A 25,858-nucleotide genomic window follows, 5' to 3' on the forward strand; every position below is an offset into this window, starting at 1 on the left:
TTGTAAAATTTTTTTTTTGGTCCTTGACATTAACAATGTCTTACTATAGTCAAGTTAAAAATTCGACATAACAAATTGGATCATTAACATGTTATCCGATTTGGATCGACAACATATTTCCAATCATTATTTTTGGTCAAGAAAATGATGTAGAGAGTTAATATTTTGAGGAAGAAAAAAAAAAGAATAAACATTTTTTTATTATATTAAAAAAAAAAGATATGTATGCATTAAGATACACCTTCATACCCTTAATATGGAAAATAACGAACATATCAAAACCATACTTTTAACTTTGCTTCGTATTACTTTTTGGGGAGCAGTGTCCGCGGACATGGAATCCATACAGGATTAACTAAATCAATTTTGATCGTTCAAGTGGTGAATATGCACTTTTTCAAGAATGAGTAGATTAGAAATGATAATTTGCAGAAGTGAAGGACTATATGTGAAATATTTTCAAGTTAGTTTGATTTCACTTGTAGCCCCCTCAGGCTTTTTATCCCCCTAGAAGCCCTTGGCATTCGTCCCTTCCGTGACTGGCTGATTGTATGAACAGGGACATAAACTGATACAGAACCAAATATATATATATATATATATTTGTTTATTTATCCGCTCCTTTCTTCACGTCGATTTCTAATTGCTCCACGTCAAAAAGTCGAACAATCTGAACTTTAGGTCCATTAGATTCTCCGATTTTGTCTTGAGTTCTCTGAGGTTATATTATGTAATAAGGAAGAAGAAGAGGGAAGAACACTGAATCAAACGGCTCACAGAAACGGAGATCTCATAGTTATTACTGTTCTTTTGCTGCTGACGGGGCCGATCAAAATCAAATCTTTCTCTGGTTCAGGTCTGATTCCAATCCCAATTCCACATTTAGGCTTTTTCTTATGGATGATAGATTGAACTAAAAGTTTATAGCCCTTATGGGCTCTTTACCCTTTTTGCTGATTGATTAAATTTACAGGCTAGTCAACAGTCGAAATATTTGCCTGCACTTACTGGATTATATCAGTCGTTATCGAACTTTCTATTTTTTTCCGAAACCTTATTGGCAGATACGGTGCCTTTTTCTCTTTTTTAGTCTGTTGTTTTTTTCCTCAACTAATAATTGCTCAATTGAGATGAGGAATCTTTTACGAGCTTTTCTTTTTTGTCAAAAGAAAATAAAGCCAAAAAATGGAGAATTTGAATTAATTTTAATAGCAAAGGTGTATGCCAAGTGGGAGAAATTGAATCTTGGCTAATGTTTTTAACTTTCACTAAATTACCCACTTGAATTTCTTTTTTTGGGTTTCCTCTTGTTTTATAGTCATGAACCAGATTAATTGTTTGACATTTTTAAATTGATTACTGATTAACTTTCCAATTCCTTTTGAACTAAAGCATGCCATTGACTTTGTTTTCTAAAGCTATAATGAAGCCATTGACTTTGGATGGCTTGCAGATTTGTCAGTTTGCACGGTTTGATGTGTAAACTGTTCAATTTTGGATCACTTAATTGCTAATGCAATCGACTGATGCAAATGAAAAGGAGAAGACTTTGAAACGTCGGAGATCACTTTCTTTCGACATGCCAGTAACTGATCCAGCTACGGTACAACCATTAGATGACTGCTTCGTTTTTCCTGTTGAAGAAATTGTCCAATACCCATTGCCAGGTTTTGGAGCTCCAACATTGGTTAGCTTCAGTCCTGATGATAGCTTGGTGGCATACTTATTTAGTCCTGATCAAAGTTTGAACAGAAATCTCTTTGTGTTTGATCTGAAAAGCCGCAAGCAAGAATTGTTTTTCAGTCCTCCAGATGGTGGACTTGATGAGAATAACTTATCTGCAGAAGAGAAGTTGAGGAGGGAGAGGTCAAGGGAACGTGGATTGGGGGTAACTCGCTATGAATGGGTGAAGGCAAGCTCGAAAAAGAAGGCTGTCATGGTGCCATTACCTGTTGGGGTGTGTCTCCTTACCTCCATGTTATTTTCCTTTTGCATATATAAGACCATTCTCATGGGTGAATGCTGAAGCGAAAGCTACTCTTATTTATTTATTTTTGGAATGCTGAAGCAAAAGCTTCTCCTTTTTTATTTTTATTTTTTGGTTTTTCTTTTCTCCAGTGGTAGGATGTATCGTTTTGTCATTGAGGGACATGACGAGATTAACAAAGTTGCTCTGGAGTGCTCTTTCCAAATGCACAAAAATGTGTTCGAAAAGAACCCCTTTTCCAGTCTTTTTGGAACTATGCTGCCTTAAAATTCTCTGTTTTCTTTGCTCTTCTTGACCTGGAATTTTCTGTAGGAATAAGATGCCAAGGAAGTCTAACGATTTTAAGTCTTTTTAATAGCTATTCAGATTATTGACTTGCTAAAACTTGGGAACTATCATTTGCATGGCTGCGCTATATTTCCACTTGGTATAGGAAATAATGGGTTTGCTTGGACACTGGTTTTTTTTCAAAAGGTTTTTTGCTTACATTATCAATATATTTTTCAATCACCTTTTTATCTTGCATACATCACATCAAAAAGTGCTACAGTATTTTTAAGAAATTATCACAAAAAGTGCTACAGTATTTGCTTGCATAAAAAAAATGCTTTCCAATGGTTCATTTACACAAGAATCCATTTCATCTACTGACATGGGCCTGTGCGCATCTAACCTACTTCTGTTTGATCCATCACAGATATATATCCAGGATTTTCATCTGCAGCCAGAGCTTAAGATTCCAAGTGTAGCATCTTCTCCAATTATTGATCCACACATCTCCCCAGATGGAACCATGCTTGCATATGTCAGAGATAGTGAGCTTCATGTGTTAAACCTTTTATACAACGATTCAAAGCAGTTGACATCCAGTGCTGATGGAATCAATCTAGTAAGCATAAAGTCCAATATTGTTGGTATACTTGAGATGGCCCCTATGATGATATATATGAAGTCTACAAATTAGAGAGATCATTTTGACCAATCATAGTGTACAAATAAGTGTATTTTAGCAGTGCAGGTTACCCACCAATTGTGTTTGCAATTTATGACCTCTTGGAATCGTGTTTTCATCATTTGATCTTTTTGGCCAAATTTGGCTCTCATTTAAACTTGTTGGTCTATTCTAATGACAGTAATCTGCCAAGAACAACAATTAAGTGTTATGCCTTCAACGTTTTGTCTTATTACGCCTGTATTATGGTCCATTTCATGGACCTTTTTTGTTGGACTGAATTATGTTTAAGATGTATGAATATGATGATCATTTCTCGTTTGGGTTGTTTCAGATGCATGGTCTTGCAGAATATATAGCACAGGTGAGATAATTCATTCTCTCTCATTAGATTTTCTGAGATTTTCAATAGTTTAGTGCCCATTATGGGAGAAGAAATAGGTTAATGCACAGAGTTGATTGGAACCATCTTTCTGATTCTAGGAGGAGATGGAACGAAAGAATGGTTACTGGTGGTCACTGGACAGCAAGTTCTTGGCATTTACACAGGTTGATTCATCTGAGATACCTCTTTTCAGAATCATGCACCAAGGTAAAAGTTCTGTTGGATCAGACGCACAGGAGGACCATGCTTACCCTTTTGCTGGGGGGCCCAATGTCAAAGTGCGCCTTGGGGTGGTTTCTGTTGTTGGAGGTCCTGTGGTGTGGATGGATCTTCTCTGTGGAGAAAAGGTCGAAGCTGATGGTGATGAGGAATATTTAGCAAGAGTAAACTGGATGCATGGAAATATTCTTACTGCTCAGGTTTTGAGTAGATCGCATTCTAAGCTGAAAATCCTCAGGTTTGACATCAAAACAGGCTGTAGGAAAGTCCTTGTGGAAGAAGAGCATGAGACATGGATCACTCTGCATGATTGCTTCACCCCTTTGGATAAAGGACTCAATAAATACCATGGGGGATTTATTTGGGCGAGTGAGAAAACAGGATTTAGACACCTGTATCTTCATGACTCAAATGGAGTTTGCTTGGGACCTATAACTCAAGGAGATTGGATGGTTGAGCAAGTTGCTGGAGTAAATGAGGCTGCTGGCCTCGTATACTTTGCAGGAACTTTAGATGGCCCTTTAGAGTCTCATCTATACTGTGCTAAATTGTTTCCAGATGCAAGCTGTCCGTTGGAGGCCCCATTGAGATTAACTCGAGAAAAGGGAAAACATATAGTTGTCCTTGACCACCAACTGCATAGTTTCATAGATATTCATGATTCACTGGATACACCTCCAAGAATATCTCTTTGCTCCCTACATGATGGCAGCTTAGTTATGCCTTTGTACGAGCAACCGCTGAGCATTCCCAGGTTCAAAAAGCTCCAGATTGAGCCTCCACAGATAGTTCAGATACCAGCAAAAGATGGGACTGCTTTGTATGGGGTGCTATACAAGCCTGATCCTTCAAGATTTGGACCACCACCATATAAAACTATGATTCAAGTCTATGGTGGTCCCAGCATACAGCTAGTCTGTGATTCCTGGGTGAACACTGTAGACATGAGGGCTCAGTACCTTAGAAGCAAAGGCATCCTAGTATGGAAGGTTAGCTGATATTTAGATGAGATCAAACTATTTATCTGATGAAGAATCATTTTCTTTGTTTCTATGCACCCCATTGTACTTTGCAAAAGTGTGCTACACTTGTAATCAGTGCACGATTTGTACCAAGTTTAGATGCCTTCTTAAATTTGTGGAATCTGCCCAAAGGTTGGGATTCCTACACAGAAGATATGTCACAAATAACTTATCTGTTTTCTAGTTTCTTGCCATGACATTGTAACATTCCCAGCTGTTTATTGTAGAAGATACAGGAACAGCTTAATTCTGATCTCGAGTCCTTTCCCTTTTTCAGATGGATAACAGAGGAACTGCTCGACGGGGACTCAAATTTGAAGGTGCACTGAAGTATAATTGTGGCCATATTGATGCTGAAGATCAATTAAGCGGAGCTGAATGGCTAATAAAAAATGGACTAGCTCACCAAGGCCATATCGGATTGTACGGATGGAGCTATGGCGGATACCTCTCAGCTATGTCTTTGGCAAGGTTTCCTGAAGTATTTCGGTGTGCTGTTTCTGGTGCCCCAGTAACGTCATGGGATGGGTATGATACATTTTACACTGAAAAGTACATGGGTTTGCCCGCTGAAAATCCGTCAGGTTATTTGTATAGCTCTGTGATGCACCATGTGGAGAAAATCAAGGGGAAGTTGCTGCTCGTGCATGGTATGATTGATGAAAATGTGCATTTTAGGCACACTGCAAGGCTTGTAAATGCGTTGGTGGCTGCTGGTAAGCCTTATGAGTTGTTGATATTTCCTGACGAGCGGCACATGCCCCGCCGGCATAGGGACCGTATATATATGGAAGAGAGGATATGGGATTTCATTGAGAGGAATTTGTGATGAATGAGCCAGTTGTGATTCATTGTTCCAGTTGGTTCTGTCCCTCATCAGGTTGAGAAACTCTTGTAGTCTCAGTTTCATACTTTCATCTCTTCCCGTTCTTTTTCCATCCCCTTTTCGGGATTCTCTGGCAATAAAGGAAAAAAAGGCCTTTTTTTCTTCTTTTGATTCGCTGAACAATTTTAGCTGTGTCCAATACCCAGAACTTGTAATTGAGCTTTGTATTGGCTGCCATGTACCATACGTGCTCGTGTACAAAATTTACGAGTAAACTCTGCATTTGTTGAGAGACACCGGAATAACATTGCAGTTTATTCTTTTCTTTTGTATGATTGTTTTTCTGCTAATGTGTTTTGGCTAATGCCAATACATTGGCCTGGGGCATGTGGCTCACAGAACATTTCAGCAAATCAAATTCAGAGGCATAAATAAAATGTCGAACTAAGCACTGGTATTTGCACTGCTGGTTACAAATAGATTTGTGTACTAGTAGACAAATCACCTAATCAGACTTTGTACTTTGAAATACATGTGGATAGGTCTCCGGAAATTCAATGTCAATTAATATCTCGTCTGGCTAATTACTCTCCCCCATTTCTTTTAAAATAGTGGGAAAGATTGTACCATTCTTCTCGTGGAAAGATTGTACCATTCTTCTTGGCCAAGTTAAAACTCTAAGGGTGCGTTTGATAAAACTAAAAATTGAAATATGAAATCTGAAGTCATTAAATTATTAAATTGTAAGTATTAAATTTAATATATTTGAGTGTGTATCACATTTAGTGATAAGTAAATAGTTTATCACTTAATTTTCGGATCAAGTTTTGTCTAGGAAATTCAATGCTACTTAATTAATTCAGATGTTCAATTTTTGGTTATCAAACGGTCTAAATATGTTAGGATCTCAATCTATTAAATTTAAGTGCTGAATTGGGTTATCAAGTAGGGTTTAAAACTTAATGGGACAAATTTAGAAACCTCAAATTTTTGACAATTTCACTTAGCACCCCTATAATTTTAAAAATTATGCATATCTTCCTTGTCCATTTAAAATGATAATGCTAACCTTAATATTCTAATAAGCTCCCTTGTTTGCACTTCTTATCCATAAGATGGGTTTCATATTCCCCTTTCCTCCCCCCCCCCCCGCCCCAAACCTTCTTTTTCAATTTTTTTATATTTTAAATTAAGGGTAGAAATTGAGGCCCCAAAAAACTAAAATTGATGCCCCCAATTGATTTTTGGTATTTTAAATTAAGGGTAGAGTTGAAATTTCACAGTTCTCCGTTAATAAAGAAGGTTTTCGTCCACTTCCTATATTAGTCCAAAATACAAAGAAGGCTATTTGGGTGTTTTTAAATAATAAAGGGGTTTCGTGACCTTTGATAAAATCACAAAAGGGTTTTCTGTATTTTATCATTTCTTTTATAATTGTCCCAAATTACTTTATAATGGTTTAGAAGAATAAATTAAACTTTTTAAAATAAGAGCACCTTAAGATATTCATTTAAGTTTTTATCCTATTTTAAGGTTTGATTATTAAAAGTGTCAAATTAAGGGAGGTAAGTATAAATTTTAAAAATTAGAGAGAGATAAGTAAAATTGTCATAAACCACAAGGGAGATTTTTGAAATTATCCCAAACTTGATTGAGAAGCCTGGTAAGGGATCTTTGGGAAAAATGCCTGTTTGGAACCTGAGTTTTTTGGGAGTTTGTCTAAAACTTTACTGTAGTGCACTGTAGAAGTTTTTGAAAAAATTTTGTAGAAGTTTTTGTAAGGTGAAAATTTTTGTAGAAGTTTTTGTAAGATGAAAAACTTTTTTTTCTTTTTTTTTCCTTTTCTTTTTTTTCTTGTTTTTTTTTCTCTTTTTTTTCCCTTTTTTTTCTTTTTCTTTCTTTCCTTTTCTTTCCTTTCCTCTCTTTTTCTTCTCTTCTTTTCTTTTCTTCTTCCTCCGTTACCTCCGCCAACCCCCAGCAGCCTGCCAAGCAACCGCCACCCCTCCTCTCCCTTTCCCCTTCTCCTACCCTCTGCCCCGCCTTCCCCCTCCTCCCGCCACCGCCCTCTGCCCCTTCCCCCACCGCCTCCCCCTCCCTCCGCCACCCCTCCCTTGCCCCTTCCCCCTTGCCCTCTTCTCCCTCCCCCGCCTCCCTCCGCCACCTCTGCCCTTCCCTCCCCCCGCCGTCCCTCTCTACCCCTTCCCCTTCCCCCTCCCCCGCCTTCCCCCTCCCCTCCGCCACCCCAGCAGCATTGCCCCTCTCCCCGCCTTTCCCTCCCCCTGCCACCCCCTCTACCCCGCCACCCTCGCCTCCCCTGTCCCCCTTCCCGCTTCTCACCATCTTTCTTTTCTTTCTTTTTTTTTTTTTTCCACGAGAGCTGGGAGAGGAAATGGGCCAGACGTAGAGAGAAAAAAAAAAGACAAGAGAGGATGATGGCAGGGGAGGAAGAGGGGTGAGAGGAAAAAAAGGGGGAAAAAAAAAGACCGCACCGGCACCGGGGAAATTGGCGTGAGAACCGGCACCGGAAATTGGCGCGAGAACCGGCGACGGAGCCGGCAATGGAGGTGGTGGTGGGGGAGGAAGAAGAAGAAAAGGAGAAGGGAATTTTTTTTGGGGTGTTTTGGATATTTTAAGTGTGTAGGTTAAAAACTTTGATAAGTTTTTGGGGGTTCCTGTAGCACAAGTTGTTAAAAAACTAGTATAATAAAAACTTGGTAAAAAACAGGGCTTCCAAACAGGCCTACCGACGACGGATGAAAGAGAATAGAAGAAGGACAGGCTTGCCGCCGGCACTAAAGGAAGGGGCGGATGCTGGGATCTACCAAATCTGAATTGCGCTTTGCCATAATAAAACTTTCCTTCTGTTCTTGAGACACATAACTGAGCGGAAACGTGCTTTCTGTTGCCTTTGTTCCCAAGCAATGATACAGATGCTACTCCTCTTGGATCGAGGCTACAGTTGTGCAGTCATTCCAATTGCCAACTAAAAATGCAATTTCACTGCACCCAAGGAGTAATTCAAGTATTGCATTTTTCACATCAGGACATGTATTCCAAATGTATTAAGTTCGAGCTCTCCACTACTATTAAGTCCAATATAAATTCTACATCTTTTATTGATTCATCAAAGAAAGTTATGCAAAACAAGATCTAATGATGACGTTTATTTCATCTTCTTTGGTTATTTTTCTTTGTTCAACTTTAGGAAAGAAATTGTTCTTGTCTCATTTAAAATTAAAATAAAATCAAAGAGAGAAGGGTTTAAAAGGGGATAATATCAGAAACCTCCCCTGAGATTTCTCTTATTATCATTTGGCATCATTAAGGTTTTAAATATATCACTTACTTCCCTTATTTTTGTTATTTGTGAAATTCTTTTTTTAACAATCTAAACTATCCTTCTACTTGTTAAATAAAAATACACTTAAATCATTTTGTTTATTTCAAGAAAACTATCATTTAAAAAAATAATATCTAATAGTACTACCACATCATAATGCTATAGTCCATAAAAATATGTATTTAAAAAATAAAAAAGGTATTTGCAAAGAAATACACTTGATTAATTTAACTGTATATGTTCAAAATCGATTTCTTATAAACTTTATATTTTTTCCAACTTCTTCTTAATCATTGCCAAAACCTTTTAAATTATACTGATCATTATAAAAGTCAACCTAAAATAAACAAAGAAATGATACTCCACTCTATCACAATTACAAAAAAGTTAAAAATAAACAAAATTTAATTTATTATAATTTACAAATAAAAAATCACATAATCATCCAAAAAATGAGTAAGACAAAAAATTGGAGGACAGAGAAAAAGAAAAAAGTGACATTTGTTTCTTTTTTATTTAATTTTGACCTCCATTTATTTGATATGTGAATTATATATCAATTGAGGGTTAGTATAGTCTTTTGCAATTATTAGGGTAGGTAAGTGATTATTTTTAAAACTTCAAGGGCGCAAAGTGATATTAGGATAAAGCTCAAGGGAGGTCTCTGATATTATCACTTAAAGAAAACAAAAAAATAAAAAGAGGAAGAACTTTTTTTTAATTATTTTTTAACCTCTTTTCAAATCTATGCAAAGTTCTAGAACATGGTAGTAAGGTCCCCCGATACTTGCGGTGAAAGTGCTTACGTGCCATCATTTCCGTGGGGCCTCCAGCAACACTATGGCTACATCTACCCAGCTGTACTGGTTAATCCAAATTAGCCCCCAACGCAAATGGTAGTAAAAATTTTCACTCATTACACTCCCTGTCTGTGCCCCCGGTAAAAAAGTCTCCTCCTGCAAAGTAAGTGCAGAGCAAGAAACGGGGGGAAAAAAGGTCCTCTTGAACCAAAAAAAAAAAAAAATGCAGGAGGTGATCGTGGATATTGGAGAAGAAAATATTATGGGTTTTGGATAGATCCTTCGATAATTTCCCTTCAATTTTAATTACAATTTGTTCTGCAATTTGCCACGCTCACCTTTGAACTTTCCTTTTGCCTCTTCCCGATAAGAAGTTCAAATTTTTTCCTGCCCTATTAGACATTGTTGAAGTCAAGATGTACCACGTTTAAGTTCGGTTGGTTTTTCTTGTTTAGACCATAATTGGTACCCGGGAATCCTGAAAAGGCAAAAACTTTCTGCCTTCTTAGTGGAAAAAGATTTTGCTTTTGGTGATGGTGTATCTTGCAGGTTGAGAATGTGTTGAAGGGCGGTGCAATTGAGTTTCAGGTCATAGCACCACAATATTACAAATCCTTGTGCTTTGTTTACTACTATCGATGTAAGGGTTCTGCCTCATTTCCTTGTACTCGGTCCCTTCAGGCTAAATTTTGGGTTCTTGATTTGTGAATATTCTTGGGTTCTTGGTTCTGACGTGATAAATTGTTGTTTGTGGATTGATAGGTTTCTGGAATTTTAGCGTGTTGTATGGTTTTGTCAAGTGGTGATTGTTGTGGTGGGCTCTTAAAAAATTGAGAACTTTACCGCTTGATATACAGGGGAGGATTATCTATTGGAGCTGCAATGTCGATTGCCAGTGTGGCTCTTACTCCTGTTTATGAAGATTATTGGAACTTTCCTGGTCATGTCTTGGGTAGAAATGGGGCTTTTTCAAATGAATCCATCGTAATTTTCCTTGCAATTGGAGGGTCTGTGATACCTATGCAGGTAATGGGGTCTGATTCTATTGCTTCTGTAAAGCTCAGGATACAGAACCGTAAGGGATTTTTTGTGAAGAATCAGAAACTTGTTTTTGATGGGAAAGAATTATCGCGGAATAATTCCCGTGTTCAGGACTATGGGGTCACTGATGGGAATGTGTTGCATTTGGTCCTTAGGCTATCAGATCTCCAGGCGATTACTGTTAGAACTGTTTGTGGGAAAGAGTTTGAGTTCCATGTTGGACGAAAGAGAAATGTGGGCTATGTGAAACAGCAGATTGCTAGAAGCGGGAATGAATTTCTCGATCTCAAGGATCAGGAGTTAGTATGTGATGGTGAGGAACTAGAAGATCAGAGGCTCATTGATGATATTTGTAAGACCAATGAAGCAGTAATACACTTGCTTGTCCGTAAGTCAGCAAAAGTTAGAGCTAAGCCTGTTGGAAAAGATTTTGAAGTCTCGATTGTTGCATCAGAAGTAGATAAGAGTAGGAGGGCTGACTCAGTAGATGAGAGAAGTTCTGAGGTGGAATCATTAGTTGAGAAACTTCCAGTTGCTGCCATAAGGCCTTTGGAGAAAGAATTCTTTTTGGAACCACTAGTAGTCAATCCAAATATTAGGCTATCATCTGTGATTAAGCAACTTGTTGATGCCACTTACCATGGACTGGAGAAGGGTAATCCACCGATTATGTCGTCTGAGGGGTCAGGGGGTGTTTATTTCATGCAAGATTCATCTGGTCAGAAGTATATTTCTGTATTTAAGCCAGTTGATGAGGAACCCATGGCTGTAAACAACCCTAGAGGGGTTCCCTTGTCCGTCAATGGTGAAGGGTTGAAAAAAGGGACACGAGTTGGTGAAGGGGCTGTAAGGGAAGTTGCAGCATACATCTTGGATCATCCAAAGGGTGGACAGTGCTCGTATCTTAAGAATGAGAAAGGCTTTGCTGGCGTTCCCCCAACTGTGATTGTCAAGTGTCAACATGAAGCATTCAATTATTCTGAGGGCTTTCACCCATCCTATAAGAATACTAAGGTTGGATCACTCCAATTGTTCATGGAGAACTGCGGCAGTTGTGAGGACATGGGGCCCCGTAATTATCCTGTGGATGAAGTACACAAGATTTGTGTTCTGGATATTAGGTTAGCAAATGCAGACAGGCATGCTGGCAACATCTTGGTTTGCAAAGATTCCGAAGAAGGTCGGATTAACCTCATTCCAATTGATCATGGCTACTGCTTGCCTGAAAATGTAAGCACATCGAACTTTCTACATGACGACTTGATTGAACTTATTGTAACCATTTGAAATTTTAAGAACACTAAAGGCAGGGGTTACATTGGGTGCTTTGGGAGTTAATTCACCTAGAAAGTGTCATGTTCTGTACTATCATGAGCATTTGAGGTTAATGATGGTGTCCCGATGCCTGTGTAAAACAAGTTAATTTGGAAATTAAATCCGAGGCTACATCCTGTTCCAAAACATATAAGTGTCAGATTTTGATGTTACACTCTGGTAACAAGTAGTTTCCTGAGAAAGGTGCCTAGTTTTTTTGTGCAGAGATACTTAAAGCGGGTAGCTTTAGGACAAAAGTTCATTTGAAAGAAGTCTAGTATATTTTGCATCGTACTTTTATGGGTACGGCAACGACCAATAGTGAGATTTCCATTCGTGAGGATTTTAGATTACCTTGATCATTGCCATTGTTTTGAGGTTTATTTCTTTCCCATCCTGTGTTTCTTCTTTCTGATTTGTTGTATTGTTCTTTCATTGGTTTGCCTTTTTTCTTCTTGTTTCCTTGCTGCAGTTCAAAGACTGCACCTTTGATTGGCTTAATTGGCCTCAAGCACGCCAACCGTTTTCGCCAGAGATAATTGCCTACATAAACTCGCTCGACGCTGAGAAAGATAATGAACTTTTGAGGCTGCATGGATGGGAACTTCCATTTGATTGCGCGCGCATCCTTCGCATCTCCACCATGCTGTTGAAAAAAGGTGCAGGGAGAGGGCTTAATGCATTTCAAATTGGAAACATCATGTGCAGGGAAACACTGAAGAAGAAATCGGTTATTGAGCAAATTGTCCGAGAAGCACAAGAAGCTGTGCTTCCTGGAATGAGCGATGCTGCATTCCTCGAGTCGGTGTCATTGATCATGGATCGTTACCTTGATGCCATGTCTGCAAGTAAATATGTAGGTAGGTAGAATGTACGTAGAATATTGTGACTGGTCGGATGGAGGATGGACGGCCAAGGATGTTGCTTAATCTCTATCCCTCCTGGGTAGTCCTACATCGCGACCCTATGACTTTGTTGCGCTTAACTCCGCTCTTTTGAGCATTATGACTGTTGAAACTGAGAATTGAAAGCATCGCTTTCCTCGTAAAAGTGTTACCTGATACCATGGTCTCGTCAAATCTCTGTTCTTTCTTCGTGTTTATCTCTAGTTTTGTTCTTTTGCGTTTTTTCCCCTTGACGAGCTCTCTCTCTTCACACACAGACACCTGCATGTATGCGTCGGTATTGACGGAAAAGGGGAGGAAAGTCTACCGTTAGTTTCTCCTCAGGTGCCTTTGTTTTCTCTGATTCTGTGTCCTGAGAGGATTCTACCAATTTAGCTGGTATTTGTTGGTCACGAAGGAATCTAATTACCATGAAGGATAATCCCATTTGAATTTTCAAAAATTTTTGGGGCCTTTTTGAATGGATGTTCTATGAGTATTTGTTAACATATCTACATTTCAGTCAACCTATTTTATATATATATATATATATAAGCATACTAATAATTATTATTTTTCTTATATGGCTATGTTTGAATTCAAGAGTTTTTTAAATATTACTAAAATTTTTAAATTCGAGAATTTTTCAAAAATTAGTTTTTTAAATATTATTAAAAATTTTTAAAAATACTTTAAAAGGTATTTTAAAAAGTAGTCTAAATTTTTTTTAATATTTAAAAAATATTCTAAAAATTCTTCTACTCTTAAATATTTCAAAATATTTTCTAAAAATATCTTAAAATATACTATAAAAACTCCGTTATAGTAACATTTTTCAAAAACATTCTCAAAAACAGTTAATCCAATCGATATATTTAATTAAGGAAAATTTGTTAAATTGGTCCCTAACATTTATCAAAAACACTTTTTTAGTCCCCAACATATAAAATCAACCAAAATTGTCCTTCACATTTAAATTGTGATCCAATTTGGTCCTAATGCTCGTTTTTGCTCCTTTCTCCGGCTAAAAATAGCACGTCCCTCTCGCGTGGTCATATTTTCAAGGGCAAAATTGGAAAACAAAAGCTTTACTCAACTGGCTAGTCTGTTACACTGTGTAGCAATTTGTGCACCGAGAGAGACAAAGAGAGAGAGAGATTCATCAGCTAGCGGTAGAATCTTATCATCATCATGTCCCCAATTGTAATCAGCAATACAATTCCTCTTTCAAAGTTGATAAGATTACTGCTATCATCATTATCATCATCGGCAATACCTACCCGATTTGAAATCTCCCAATCGATCCGTAATATCCCTCACATATGAAAACCTTTTCAGGATCAAAACAGCAATGGAAAAGGGAGATGGGCAGTGGCGCCAAGCAGAAGCAGCTACCCAAGTGGAAAATCCACTTTGAGAAATCCCCAAAGCAAAAAATCCAACCTCCTCTGGAATTCGTCTGCCCCATCCCGGCTCCCTCATGGTTGACCCCGTTATTGTCTCCTCCGGCCACTCCTTCGAGCGTAACTGCATCGATGCCTGCGAGTCCCTCAACTTCAGGCCCACCCTCCCCGACAGCTCTGTTCCCGATTTCTCCACCCTCATCCCTAACCTCGCCCTCAAGTCCGCTGTTCTCTGCTGGTGCCATTTTACTCTCTTTACCCCTCCTCCCAAACCCTTCGATTTCTGCTCCGCTCATAACCTCATTTTGTACCTTATTGCTCGCTTCCCATTCCCAACAGAAGCCTAATCATCAATTATCAAAGTTCTCTTCCCAAGAAACCGAGCTGACTCGAACGCCTAGTCAAATTTCCGCCAGCTCCAAGGAATTTGTGACGGCCGCCACTGTCATCAACAGGCCCACCACTCCTCTACCTTTAGCCACCCGTCCCTATTGTTGCTGCTCTTCTTCGTCCTCCTCAGATATTGAGTCCTTGTGTCACTCTAGCTCCCTCGAAGAAGACAAGTTCATGACCAAGCTCCGGAGCTCTTAAGTGTTCGAGCAAGAGGAGGCTCTGCTTTCCCTCCGGAAACTAACCCGGACCCACGAGGAATCCCGAGTGAATCTCTACACTGCGTGTCTACTCTCGACTCTCCGGCCTCTGATCACCTCCAAATATGCTTCTGTTCAGGTGAACTCAGTCACCGTTGTGGTGAACCTGTCCTTAGAGAGTCGAAGCAAGATAAAGATCGTGAGGTCAGGGATCGTCCCCAGTGGATCTGGGATTTGTGTTTTTCAATTTTGCCCTTGAAAATATGACCACGTGAAAGGGGCGTGCTATTTTTAGCCGGAGAAAGGAGCAAAAACGAGCATTAGGACCAAATTGGATCACAATTTAAATGTGAAGGACAATTTTGGCTGATTTTATATGTTAGGGACTAAAAAAGTGTTTTTGATAAATGTTAGGGACCAATTTGACAAATTTCCCTTTAATTAATCCTCTTATATTTATATGATTTTTTAATTAATTTTATATTTTTAAAAATCGAACATTTAAATATATTCTAATAGTGTTTATAGGACTCTCGTTAGATGGAATTTTTTTTTTGGGATACCTATTCTTTCTTCTGCGGATCTACGTCACTCTTAACAAAAATGAAAAAAAAAATTATTTCCTCCATTACAACAAAGCCAAATGAGACTTCGCTTTGTGAGAATGGATAATATTTTTAAATGCGCCTTTCATTTTGTAACCCAAAATCACCATTAGCTTTGTGCAATAGTTCGAGTGGAAATAGCTGTTTCAAATCGGATCAGACAGACACAGACATGCGCAGTGTGAGCGCTTTTACCCATAAACCAAAAATTGATTTGTGGTTATATCACTCATTTTTCAACTGAAGTTGACGTAATTGTCGGATGAACCTTGTCACAAAAAAAAAAAGGTCGAGTCGGAGAGAGAAAACTTTTAATTTCAACCAGGACTTGCCCACCTGTAATTGGTTTTAAGCATTTACTTTTTGGGATCCAATGCCGCCGACACAGGCATCAGCATCAGCACTACTGTTTCTAAGTCAGCATCACCCTCGCGTCTCTTCTGTCTCTTGGAAGAGAGAACCTAAGGCATATTTATTATATGGGATAATTTCAGAAACCTCCCCTGAGGTTTCTGACACTTTCACTGACATCCCCTGAGGTTCTCAAAATTTCACTTACCTCCCTTGCTTTTGATTTTGTGGTAACAATCCAGTCCAAATCAGATTAAAATATTATTTTCATGTGTGAGAAGGTATTTTTATTCCATAGCTACCCTTTGCAGAAGTTGTATTAGTAGAAGATTCAAAGAAGAATAAATGATTTGGACTAATTAGTAAAGTTGAGGGGGGGTAAGTGCAATACAAAAAATTGCATGCACCAGATGTGCCATGCAACAGTTATTTGGCAGATTTTGCAACGGCTAGCTGCAAATTGCAACGGCCAGAAGGTTTGCTGTTTCAGTAGCAATAGCATATAAAGCAAAGCAACTTAACTACCTCTGAGGTTTCAAGCTATTAACATTCTTTGCTACTAATTTGGAGTGATAACAAGTGCATTTGCTGTGCTACAATTAGAGCTCTGAGTAAAAAGTTTTAGCTGCAACCATGGCCTCTTCAAGCCATAGGGGAGAATCATGGAATTCACCTACATCTTTCTCCATTAAAAACAGGTTTTGCCGCTGTAATCGCAAAGCAACCGTAATGATATCAGAGAGTGAAAGGAATCCAGACAAGTTGTATTTCTATTGAGAAATTTCCAACTTTGTGATGAATTTTAAAAAAATTCTACAAAAGGGGTGATTTTGGGTTTAATTTCCGTCAGGGGGGTCTTCGCATTTGTGAATTTCACAAATGCGAGCTTACAAGAGCTCGCATTCGTGGAATGCGAGCTCTGGTTATTGAGCTCGCATTCCACGAATGCGAGCTCTTCTCAATTTTTTTTTTTCCTTTTTTAAGAGCTAGGGAATTATTTCTAGGAAGCAAATGCGAGCTCTTATCTTTTTTATTTTGGTATTTTTTGAGAGGTAGGGAATTATTTGCAGAAAGCTTCTAATTTTTGTTTTAAAAAATGTTGCAAATATTTAAAATTTTGCAAATAGCTCGCATTTGTTAAATTTGACCTGCAAAAATTGTATTTAACTTTTTTGTTAGATTTCGCATTTATAAGTATGACTTGTAGAAAATTAGATTCAAATTTAGATGTATTAGGGTTTTAAAAATATTATATAAGTGATAAAAATTTTATAAATTGTAAAAATAAAATCAAACTGCTTGGATAATTAAATGTTATATTTGCATAAGAAATAATACAATAATCATAATAATGATAATACAATAATATTGGTGTAATAAAACTGCCATTAATTTAAATATTTACTTATAATGCCCAAAGAGCCTAATTACCAATTTTTTCTTCTCGCGCTCAAATATAACATTAACCCGCATGCGAGCTAACCTTGAAATAGAAAAAACACAGAATCCCGCTTGCGGGTTTCAGGAGTATTCGGATATTCTCATATGCACCTATGCAAATCGAACCAACCGGATATCTTATCCGTATCCCATTTTTTTAAATAAAAATCTTATAAATTTGAAAAATAAAATCAAATTTAGATGTATTAGGGTTTTAAAAATATTATATAAGTGATAAAAATTTTATAAATTGTAAAAATAAAATCAAATTTAAATAATTAAATGTTATATTTGCATAAGAAATAATACAATAATCATAATAATGATAATACAATAATATTGGTGTAATAAAACTGCCATTAATTTAAATATTTACTTATAATGCCCAAAGAGCCTAATTACCAATTTTTTCTTCTCGCGCTCAAATATAACATTAACCCGCATGCGAGCTAACCTTGAAATAGAAAAAACACATAATCCCGCTTGCGGGTTTCAACGTTATTCTGCGCTTCGTGTGTTTGCTTTTGTTTTGCTTTTGTCTTTTTTTTTCGAAATGGAGGGTTGGCGGTGGAGCTTAGTACGAGAGCTCACTGAACTCTAATAGGTTTCTAATTAGGTTTCTAATAAAGACTTCGTTCGATATGTGATATTTCAGCCGAACTTCGAATCCATGGCACTTATTACGCGCTTAAGCCACCTGTCCACATTAGCAATCAAATGGCTTGATATCAAGAATTCCACAAAGGTAAATTACCTAATAACCTTGCAAAATAGGCTATCCATCTTCCTTGAGTTCATATAAAAACATTATCCTAAATACCAAAAAGGACAAGCTTGAATTCCCAATCCCACCTGTGTACATAAATTGTTCTTATTTGATTGAACTTCTTGTCTTGTAACAAATGACTCCACAGACATTTTCTTGCAAAGTACGTAATTTGAAGTCAGGCGTGTAATCTTGCATGACAAGAATAGGTACGTAAAGAATAAGAAAATTCATTATGTAACTTAAACATAAACGGTAGTAATTAACCCCAACTACTTGGGATATATCTGTAATTTTGGCCCTGATGACGTCAGAAAAGGGGCCCAATTTTTTATCAAGGGAGGTAAGTGAAATTTTGAGAACCTCAGGGGATGTCAGTGAAAGTGTCAGAAACCTCAGGGGAGGTTTCTGAAATTATCCCTTATTATATAGTAATACTACTAATGTAATACAGCGGTATCAGTAGTAGCAGTCGTGAAAACGACACAACGGCTGAATGAATGAATCCCCTTTCTGCTCTTGTAATCTTTTTGCATTTATTTTTTCACACACTTAGTGGGGTTTTGAGAATTACATTCAGTACCAGTATACAATAATAAGTAACATACAAATGATAAATAAATTTTGAACAGTTATTTTAATTAATTTAACCTAAAACCTATCCATCTTGAGCCATACGGAACTCGATTTACTTTATTAGTCATAATATGCATAACGGAAAAGAAAAAAAAATAGTAGTAGAGTGGGTAGGGAACCGACCACATAAAATATATAGGAAGACGCCACAATCCTTCGATCCTTCCAATGATTGGAGTAAAAACGCACAGTAACTGGCAGGCATCCTCTTTTAAGTTGATAGGCCGGCCATAAAAGCAACACCGGTTGAGGGTAGCCACGACGATCCAAAGATGAACTGTGCAACTGTGAACTTGCTGGCCTCTGCCGGCGTGGTGATCACTCGATAGCCCGGCCACTTTACTCGCTGTCCAAGGGCTGCTCCCGGTCCGTAGTTCATGTACTCGCCATAGTACAGAGTGTCGAGAGCGAACGTTGCGTTCCATTCCAGAAATCCCCTCGGGTGAATATGGTCGCCCATGTAGGATAGCATGAACACCGTTCGCGAGTAGAGTTTCCATGGGCGGCCTAGGTACGTCTGGAAGCTGCCTTTTGATGCCTCAAGATCAGGCGTCGCCAGGATTCTGCATGCATGAACAGAAATCCCGGTGTTTTGATTAGGGTCTTTTCTGTTTTGGGCAGTGACGGTGTTTTTCTGGAGGTTCATCGGCTTGCGAGCATTTAGAGTGCAGTTCTGGAACACAACCGCGGCATTACCAAATATGAAGTCCACTGTCCCATAGACGTCGCATTCTCGGAAAAATTGACGCTGCGAGTGGACGTAGAGGGTGTCTTGGTAGCCGACGATGCTGCACCGGTAGACCACAGCATGATCGGCGCCCACTCGAAGAGCTACAGCCTGATGCTTACTTGGACCAGCCCAGTTCTCAAAGGTCATGTCTCTTGCAATAAAGCCAGCACCAGTAGCCGCTGTGCGCAGCAGCAGACAAAGATGGATAGAGTAACTAATAAATTTGCATTGCACTATAGAAAGAAAGTTGGAACTTCCTTGGAAGAGAGATGTAGTACTAGTACAGGGTGGAAAATAATTGGAATCTTTTACCAAAACTGAAGTACGTAGGTAGGACAAGAAGGTACTCTCTCACAAGAAGAGAGTACGCATAACTACTTGAATGTCTACTCTATAGTCTATACTACACAATTCAATGCTGCAAACACGCGTAAGTTGACGATTGATGTCCATAACTATCATACTGTTATAGTAACAGAGTATGGGATATGCCCCACAACTCCAATAATAATAATTATTGAGGCCACCAACTTATTTATGGTCACATCACTATCCTCATATTCTAGTGCCAGACAAGTGTGAAGTAAATTCCAAGTAGACAACGTTGAAGATGGAAAAGAAGAGAAGCCAAAAACTCAAAAACTCTCCTCCTCCTCCTCCTCCACTTAACGTGTACTAATAAATAACACGAGACAAATGCACGCACAAGTAAACGAAGCAATACTTGCAACTAGTATGCGCAAATCAAATTTGACAGAAGTAAGATCATGCATATGTGTCCTGTTGTCATTTCTCATCATAGCTCTTTTTTTTTTTTTTTTTTTGTGTGTGAGATTTCTCGTCATAGCTTTAAGAGCAATGGAATTTTAGAATTAAATGAGAGAAAGAAATTTCCCAAACCAGAACCGACCAATTTCCTTCTTTCCTATATAGAGCATTTATATGTAGTATAATATGTGCTCAGTAAAAATTATTGAAACATTTATATATTTATTTACACACACATTCTTCCTATCATTACATGGAGGAAGGCCAATGCTAGGGAAAGGCAGGCTTTTCAAAATTTGACATATCATACTGTCCAGCATGGGAAAGTTCCAAGTTTTCAAGCGTCCACAAAAAAAATTAAAAGAACTAATTAAACATTTACTTTTAGCTGAAAAAGTTGAGACACTACTAACATTTACAAAGAGAGAGAGAGAGATAGAAAGCAGGATTCCTTACCCAATAATTATTACTGTTGTATCCTGTAATTCTATTATGTATATTTATATTACACGGAAATGTCCAAGACAAGGGTCAAGATGTTGACTACAAATCTTTCGTCGGGGGTGATTTTGTCATACAATAATGCATGAGCTAAGCTATAAACAAGCGTAAACGGTATCGGCCCGATTCTACGGGCAAAGAACGTGAGGTTTCCCGTTTGCAGCCACACAAACAAAAGTTAAAAAAGCGACCTTAAATTGAAAAAAAAAAGAAAAAGAAAAAAGAAAAAGAGAGAGAGAGAGAGGACACGTGCATCGTTTCCTTCTTCTTCCATTTGGGACATTGGCCATGCCGCTGTGCCCGGGGTATCTGATGCCCCCTTTTTGTTTTCCGCCACCCACAAAAGTTTGATTCTAAGCTACTGCTACTAAATAAGCGCGTCAAATTTCTACCCCCACCACCAACACCAACACCAACACCAACACCAACACCCTCAATGTGTGTGTATATATATATATATATGTGTGTGTATGTATATAATAATATAAAGCAAGCCAAAGACGCCTTTTACTACGTACTAATTACTACAGCTTATAAGAGAAAAAAAAAATATGAAAGAACACAAAACAAAAGGCTGTTGGTTTAACGGGGAAGAAAACAAATGAGTTTAAAAAGGGAATAGAGCGGGTTTTTACATACCGAAAGACGCGGTGTGGAATGTGGTGACTTTATCGAAAATGCTCTTTCCGCCTGAAATCACCGTTTTGCCTTTTCCATCCCCGATGAACATCAAATTCGTCTTCTTCCTTCCAACTTTCAAATTATCCTCCTCGTACCTGAAAGATGACAATCCACCACCCAAAAAAAAAAAAAAAAATTCTCACAAACGTATACAATTAATATTAAATCTTGTCGGTGGTGGTGCCACAATTTCCCGCCACTCTTTGCAGCAAATGATGATTGAACACAAAGTCAAGATGACAATCCACAACTTGGAAGACCAAAAGATGACTATCCACTACTGCCAGCGTGTAAATTTTTTTTTACAATTTTTTTTTTTTTTAAAAAAGAGAGTAATAGAGCACTATTCAGCGTGTGACGGTGCCAGCAACAAATAGCCAATTGATGGCAACCATAGTCTTAATCACCAAAGAGAGAAAAAAAAAAGGCAGCAACTATAAAGTGGGTGAAAAGGTTACACTACTTACTGAAAAAAAAAAAAAAAAAAAAAGAAAGAAAAGGGCATTTGTGAGAGTAGATCTCATCCCACGTGAAGGTGAAACTTGAAAGTGAACGAACTTACTTTCCTGCCTTGACGTAGATAATGATCCGGCGAGTGCTGTGCTCTGGCGCCTTCTTGATCGCCTCCCCCACTGTTTTCACCGTTCCGTTCCCGTCTTTCGACACTATTATATCCGCTTGAATCGACGTCGCCGGCACCTGCAACAACCTTCGGTCCTTCCTTGATAACCATTTCGGAAACTCCTCCTCCTCCTCCTGCTGTTTATAGTTACCACCATAACCTTCCTCATCATCGCCCATCAACCTCCGACGCTTGTTCCCTATCGGAATCCCTGAGAAATCATCACCGTCTCCCCCCGCCGCCGAGTATATCGCCAGGCAGTTGCTCACCAGTTCCGTCAGGTCCTTCAGCTTCTCCGACATCTGATCCTTCACGCTCCCTCCTCCGACTTCCCCAAAGCCCTCCGTGCACGTGTCCTGGTTGGTCAGAGCTGCGCTCAGCCACGTCAGCACGTCTTGTGTGGACCCCACGTAGGAGGATGAGGATGAGGATGAGGAGCCTGAGCCGTCACCTTCTCCTTCGGTTGAGGCGGGTGACATGGTGGTGAGGGAGCGGGCGAGCAGGTCCACGGAGTCCGCCAAGAGCTCCAGGCAGTCCTCGTAGGCGGAGCGGGAGCCCACGTCCATGGCCACGTAGCCGATGTCGGAGACGTCGTAGAGCGCCTTCCCCAAGCGCTGGAGCGTCATGTTGACGGTAATGTGGACGAGGTCCTTGTCGGAGGCGGTGAGCGCGCCGGGGAAGTCGAGGAGGGAGTCAACGCAGAGAGCCGGGTAGCGGGTTTTGCTGCAGGTGCGAGAGATGGCTCTGGAAGGCTTGCGGTGGAGGGCGGCATGGCTGGAGGCTTTGTTTCGGAGGGCGACAACCACCGCAGCCGAAATGGCTGAGGCCACGATGAGAATGGCGGCCAGTATGATGAGGGGCTTGAGTTTGCTTTTCCGGGGAGTGGAAGTGGTGGGTTGGTCCGACGGGTCGGGGAGCATTTGGCGGCTGGAGGAGCCTCCGGGCTCCGAAACGAGCCTGCCGTAGCCCATGCCTGCTTTTTGCTCGTATTATATTACTGCTACAATTTTGGCTGCTGATTATATAAACACAATTATTAAGTCACTCACTCAAAGATGCAGAACTCGTGGACAGCAAAATGCAAATTATACGATGGATTGGAGGAAAATGAATGGGAATGTATTCAAGTGGAAGGAAAAAAGCAGCTATTAAGACTCGAGACTTGGAGAGGCGTGGGGGAGATAACTGACAGCAAGAGGGTGGCAGGCTTTATATATTTTCCCGCATCCCATTTTGGGCAGTTGGATATATTTTGTTAAGTAGCATGCTAGTATTAATTATCGTAATCCCCCTATACATACTTTGGGCAGTTGGTATATGAGAGTTAGTGCGTGTTGTGTGCGCGCGCGCGAGAGAGAGAGAGAGAGAGAGAGAGAGAGAGTTTGGTGTAAGGTCGATGTCGAGGGGGGCATTAGCTGGCTTCTACTTCCTCCGCCACACTGCTGCCTTGCCCGCTCGCTTATTAGTTATTACACTGGAGAGTGGGCTGTGGATTGAGAAGGAAAGGAGAGGTCTGAGGGGGACGTGTTGTTATTGACTTGCTTGTTCTGTGCTGTTTTCTGCTTTCTTCAAAACTTTTTCATATTATTGACATTGACTCTGCTGTTGTTTTCGTTTCCTTTGTTAGCAGGGAGTATGTATTATATTATTATTATTGTTATTATTTTACTGTCGTCCGAATGAAAAAAATACAGAAAGAAAGAGTAGTATGTAATGTCGGAAGGAAGAATGAATTGTTAACTAACGGTGGTTTATTCCTATACCTTAACCCTTGACTCTCTTGGTCCCTCAACTTTAGGCCTGAGGTTTCATTCCTTTTTCTCACCGTCCCACCGAGAGAATAGAATATATTCTTTGTTACTGTAAAGTAAGCTATTTTAAAATACTCCTCTTCCCGTATTTTAAACTAGCCTTGTCCTTGCTGCCAATCCTGACACAGACCGGCTAATTACTCAGAATATCGATGAAAAAAAAAAATATCAGGCATGTATGGATCTGACAATGGATACGTATGAAACGACACAGCCCGGCAGCAAAAGAGGCAATTTTTTTTTCTAAAGTCTAACATTGCTGCCCGGCTAACACCGGCAGCCGGCAGAACTGTCAAAAAGCAAAGCTGGCTACTGGGCTGTCTCAACTCGGCAGCCATCCCATTTTTTTAAAAAAAAAATTTCCAAACTTCATGCATTCCCTTTTTGCTTTCTTTCTTTCTTCTCACAATTATCTACCGCTACTTATGCTTTGCATTTCTGAATTCGAGTAGAAACTTGAACTGGGATGCTAAAATGATTGGGTAATCTATTACATAGCACAAGCTCCATAATGGTTTCCCGTATTTTAAACTAGCCTTGTCCTTGCTGCCAATCCTAACACAGACGGGACCGCCCAAGTAGATCGAAATTTCGTAACTTTAGCTCGCGTAGCGTTGTCATAAGGGTCGAAAAGGGCAAAAAAAAAAAAAATGGAGAAAGTGATGAATTATGGTGTCTACCCTTTTTAGTGCCAAACTAGGTCTTGTTTGACAAGTAAGTTTTTGGCTATATTTGTTTGCTACAAATTTTTTAACAAATTTAGCCACAATAACTTCAAAAAAAATTTCAAAATTTTTAAACTATACACTTTAAAATATCAAAAATTTACACATTTTAAAAATTTTTTCTACAACTTCTAAAGTAAGTTACAATAAAATTTTAGACAAACATCCAAAAAAACTCACTTGCCAAACAGGGCCTAAATTCGCAACGGATCTTCTGTCCCACACCCTGTGCCATTCTCTATTCCACTTTTTATTATATTGCTATTTTTCCTACATAAATATCATGTTTTAGTTCTTTTTTGTTTCCTTAAGATCCAATAACTATTAATTGAGTAAAAAATAAATATAGCAGTTTCAAAAAAGTAATATATAATAAAAAATTAAAAAATACAGCAGAAAATTCATAAAAAATTCATTTTTTATGCATTTTGATTTTTTGAGTATGTTAAATTTTGTGTATAACTCAATTAATAGTTATTGGATCTTAAGGAAACAAAAAAGAACTAAAACATGATATTTATGTAGGAGAAATAACAATTTAATAAAAAGTGTGACAGAGAATGACACAAGATGTGAGACAGAAGATCCGTTGCGGCCTAAATTAGGGTGCATGTGCGGCTTAAATTTTGGAATCCGTAGGCAATCCAGTTCTATAAACTAGAGCTAATTGTTGGAATTTTGGACTAAACAAGAGGTTTGTTGCATTTAACAGAGGCGGGTTAGAGAAAATCAATTTTGGCTAGAATTTGTACACAGATATCCATCGTTCTCAGACAAAGAGCAAATGAATTTCAAAATCTCGGGCCCAGTTTCACAATAGTCAAATTCTAGGAAATCGCATGCACTTCATAAAGTTATGCATTTGATTTTTCATCAGTTGGGGATGGATGATAGAGAAAGGAAGAAACGGAATTAAGGAAGCAATATATATACAAGCAAATCTCGGACTCCTTTATTCCTTTATAGCATGAAATTTGATTGATTACCCACGGTAGTATATGGTTTACGAATGGGATTTGATTACTCTAATTCCAATTAAATGTAACACTTTGAGGTGGCGTTTGGTTCGCACATCGGAATTGGATTCGGATTCGGAATCGGATATCTTGGGTTTGGAATGAGGTCATTCATTCCAATACATTTGTTTGGTTCAAGTACCTGGAATGTGTATCATTACTATAGTTGATGTTTGGTTCGTCGACTCTTTCGGAATGGAATATAATAAATATATTATAAATCACATTGTAAATGATAGTTATTGGCTCTTTGTAAATGAGATATAAGAAATTTTTACTAATTAAATATATTAGTATAAATGTATTAGTAAATTTAGTCTAACTGATTAATAATTTCTATTAGTAAACATGTATAATTATTAGTATAATTGATAATATTAATTATATTACACAAATTAATATACATTATATAATATATATAACTAATATTATTATTATTATAA

At 38.6% G+C, this 25,858-nt stretch overlaps 3 protein-coding genes and 1 pseudogene across 3 annotated transcripts; 3 read left to right on the forward strand and 1 right to left on the reverse strand.

The window, feature by feature from the left end:
- The first annotated feature begins 551 nt into the window (after nt 1-551).
- On the forward strand, nt 552-5,723 carry LOC113761012 (dipeptidyl aminopeptidase 4). Its single transcript, XM_027303805.1, has 6 exons — nt 552-856; nt 1,454-1,957; nt 2,685-2,876; nt 3,274-3,303; nt 3,423-4,532; nt 4,843-5,723. Exons 2-6 carry the CDS (start codon nt 1,514-1,516, stop codon nt 5,392-5,394), a joined length of 2,328 nt encoding a protein of 775 aa, XP_027159606.1. The 5' UTR covers nt 552-856; nt 1,454-1,513; the 3' UTR covers nt 5,395-5,723.
- Nucleotides 5,724-10,339: 4,616 nt separating this feature from the next.
- LOC113763087 (phosphatidylinositol 4-kinase gamma 3) lies at nt 10,340-13,018 on the forward strand. Its single transcript, XM_027306790.1, has 2 exons — nt 10,340-11,802; nt 12,359-13,018. The coding sequence occupies exons 1-2, from the start codon at nt 10,414-10,416 to the stop codon at nt 12,752-12,754; spliced, it is 1,785 nt and encodes a 594-aa protein (XP_027162591.1). The 5' UTR covers nt 10,340-10,413; the 3' UTR covers nt 12,755-13,018.
- A 1,116-nt stretch (nt 13,019-14,134) lies between these two features.
- LOC113762313 lies at nt 14,135-15,022 on the forward strand (annotated as a pseudogene).
- A 3,400-nt stretch (nt 15,023-18,422) lies between these two features.
- On the reverse strand, nt 18,423-23,099 carry LOC113762747 (probable pectinesterase/pectinesterase inhibitor 34). The gene is made up of 3 exons (XM_027306327.1): nt 21,804-23,099; nt 21,200-21,336; nt 18,423-19,470 (listed from the first exon to the last, which is right to left on the reverse strand). Exons 1-3 carry the CDS (start codon nt 22,832-22,834, stop codon nt 18,773-18,775), a joined length of 1,866 nt encoding a protein of 621 aa, XP_027162128.1. The 5' UTR covers nt 22,835-23,099; the 3' UTR covers nt 18,423-18,772.
- Between the last annotated feature and the right edge of the window lie 2,759 nt (nt 23,100-25,858).

This window comes from Coffea eugenioides, chromosome 2 (assembly GCF_003713205.1).
Source record: "Coffea eugenioides isolate CCC68of chromosome 2, Ceug_1.0, whole genome shotgun sequence".
In the NCBI taxonomy this organism is placed as follows: Eukaryota; Viridiplantae; Streptophyta; class Magnoliopsida; order Gentianales; family Rubiaceae; genus Coffea; species Coffea eugenioides.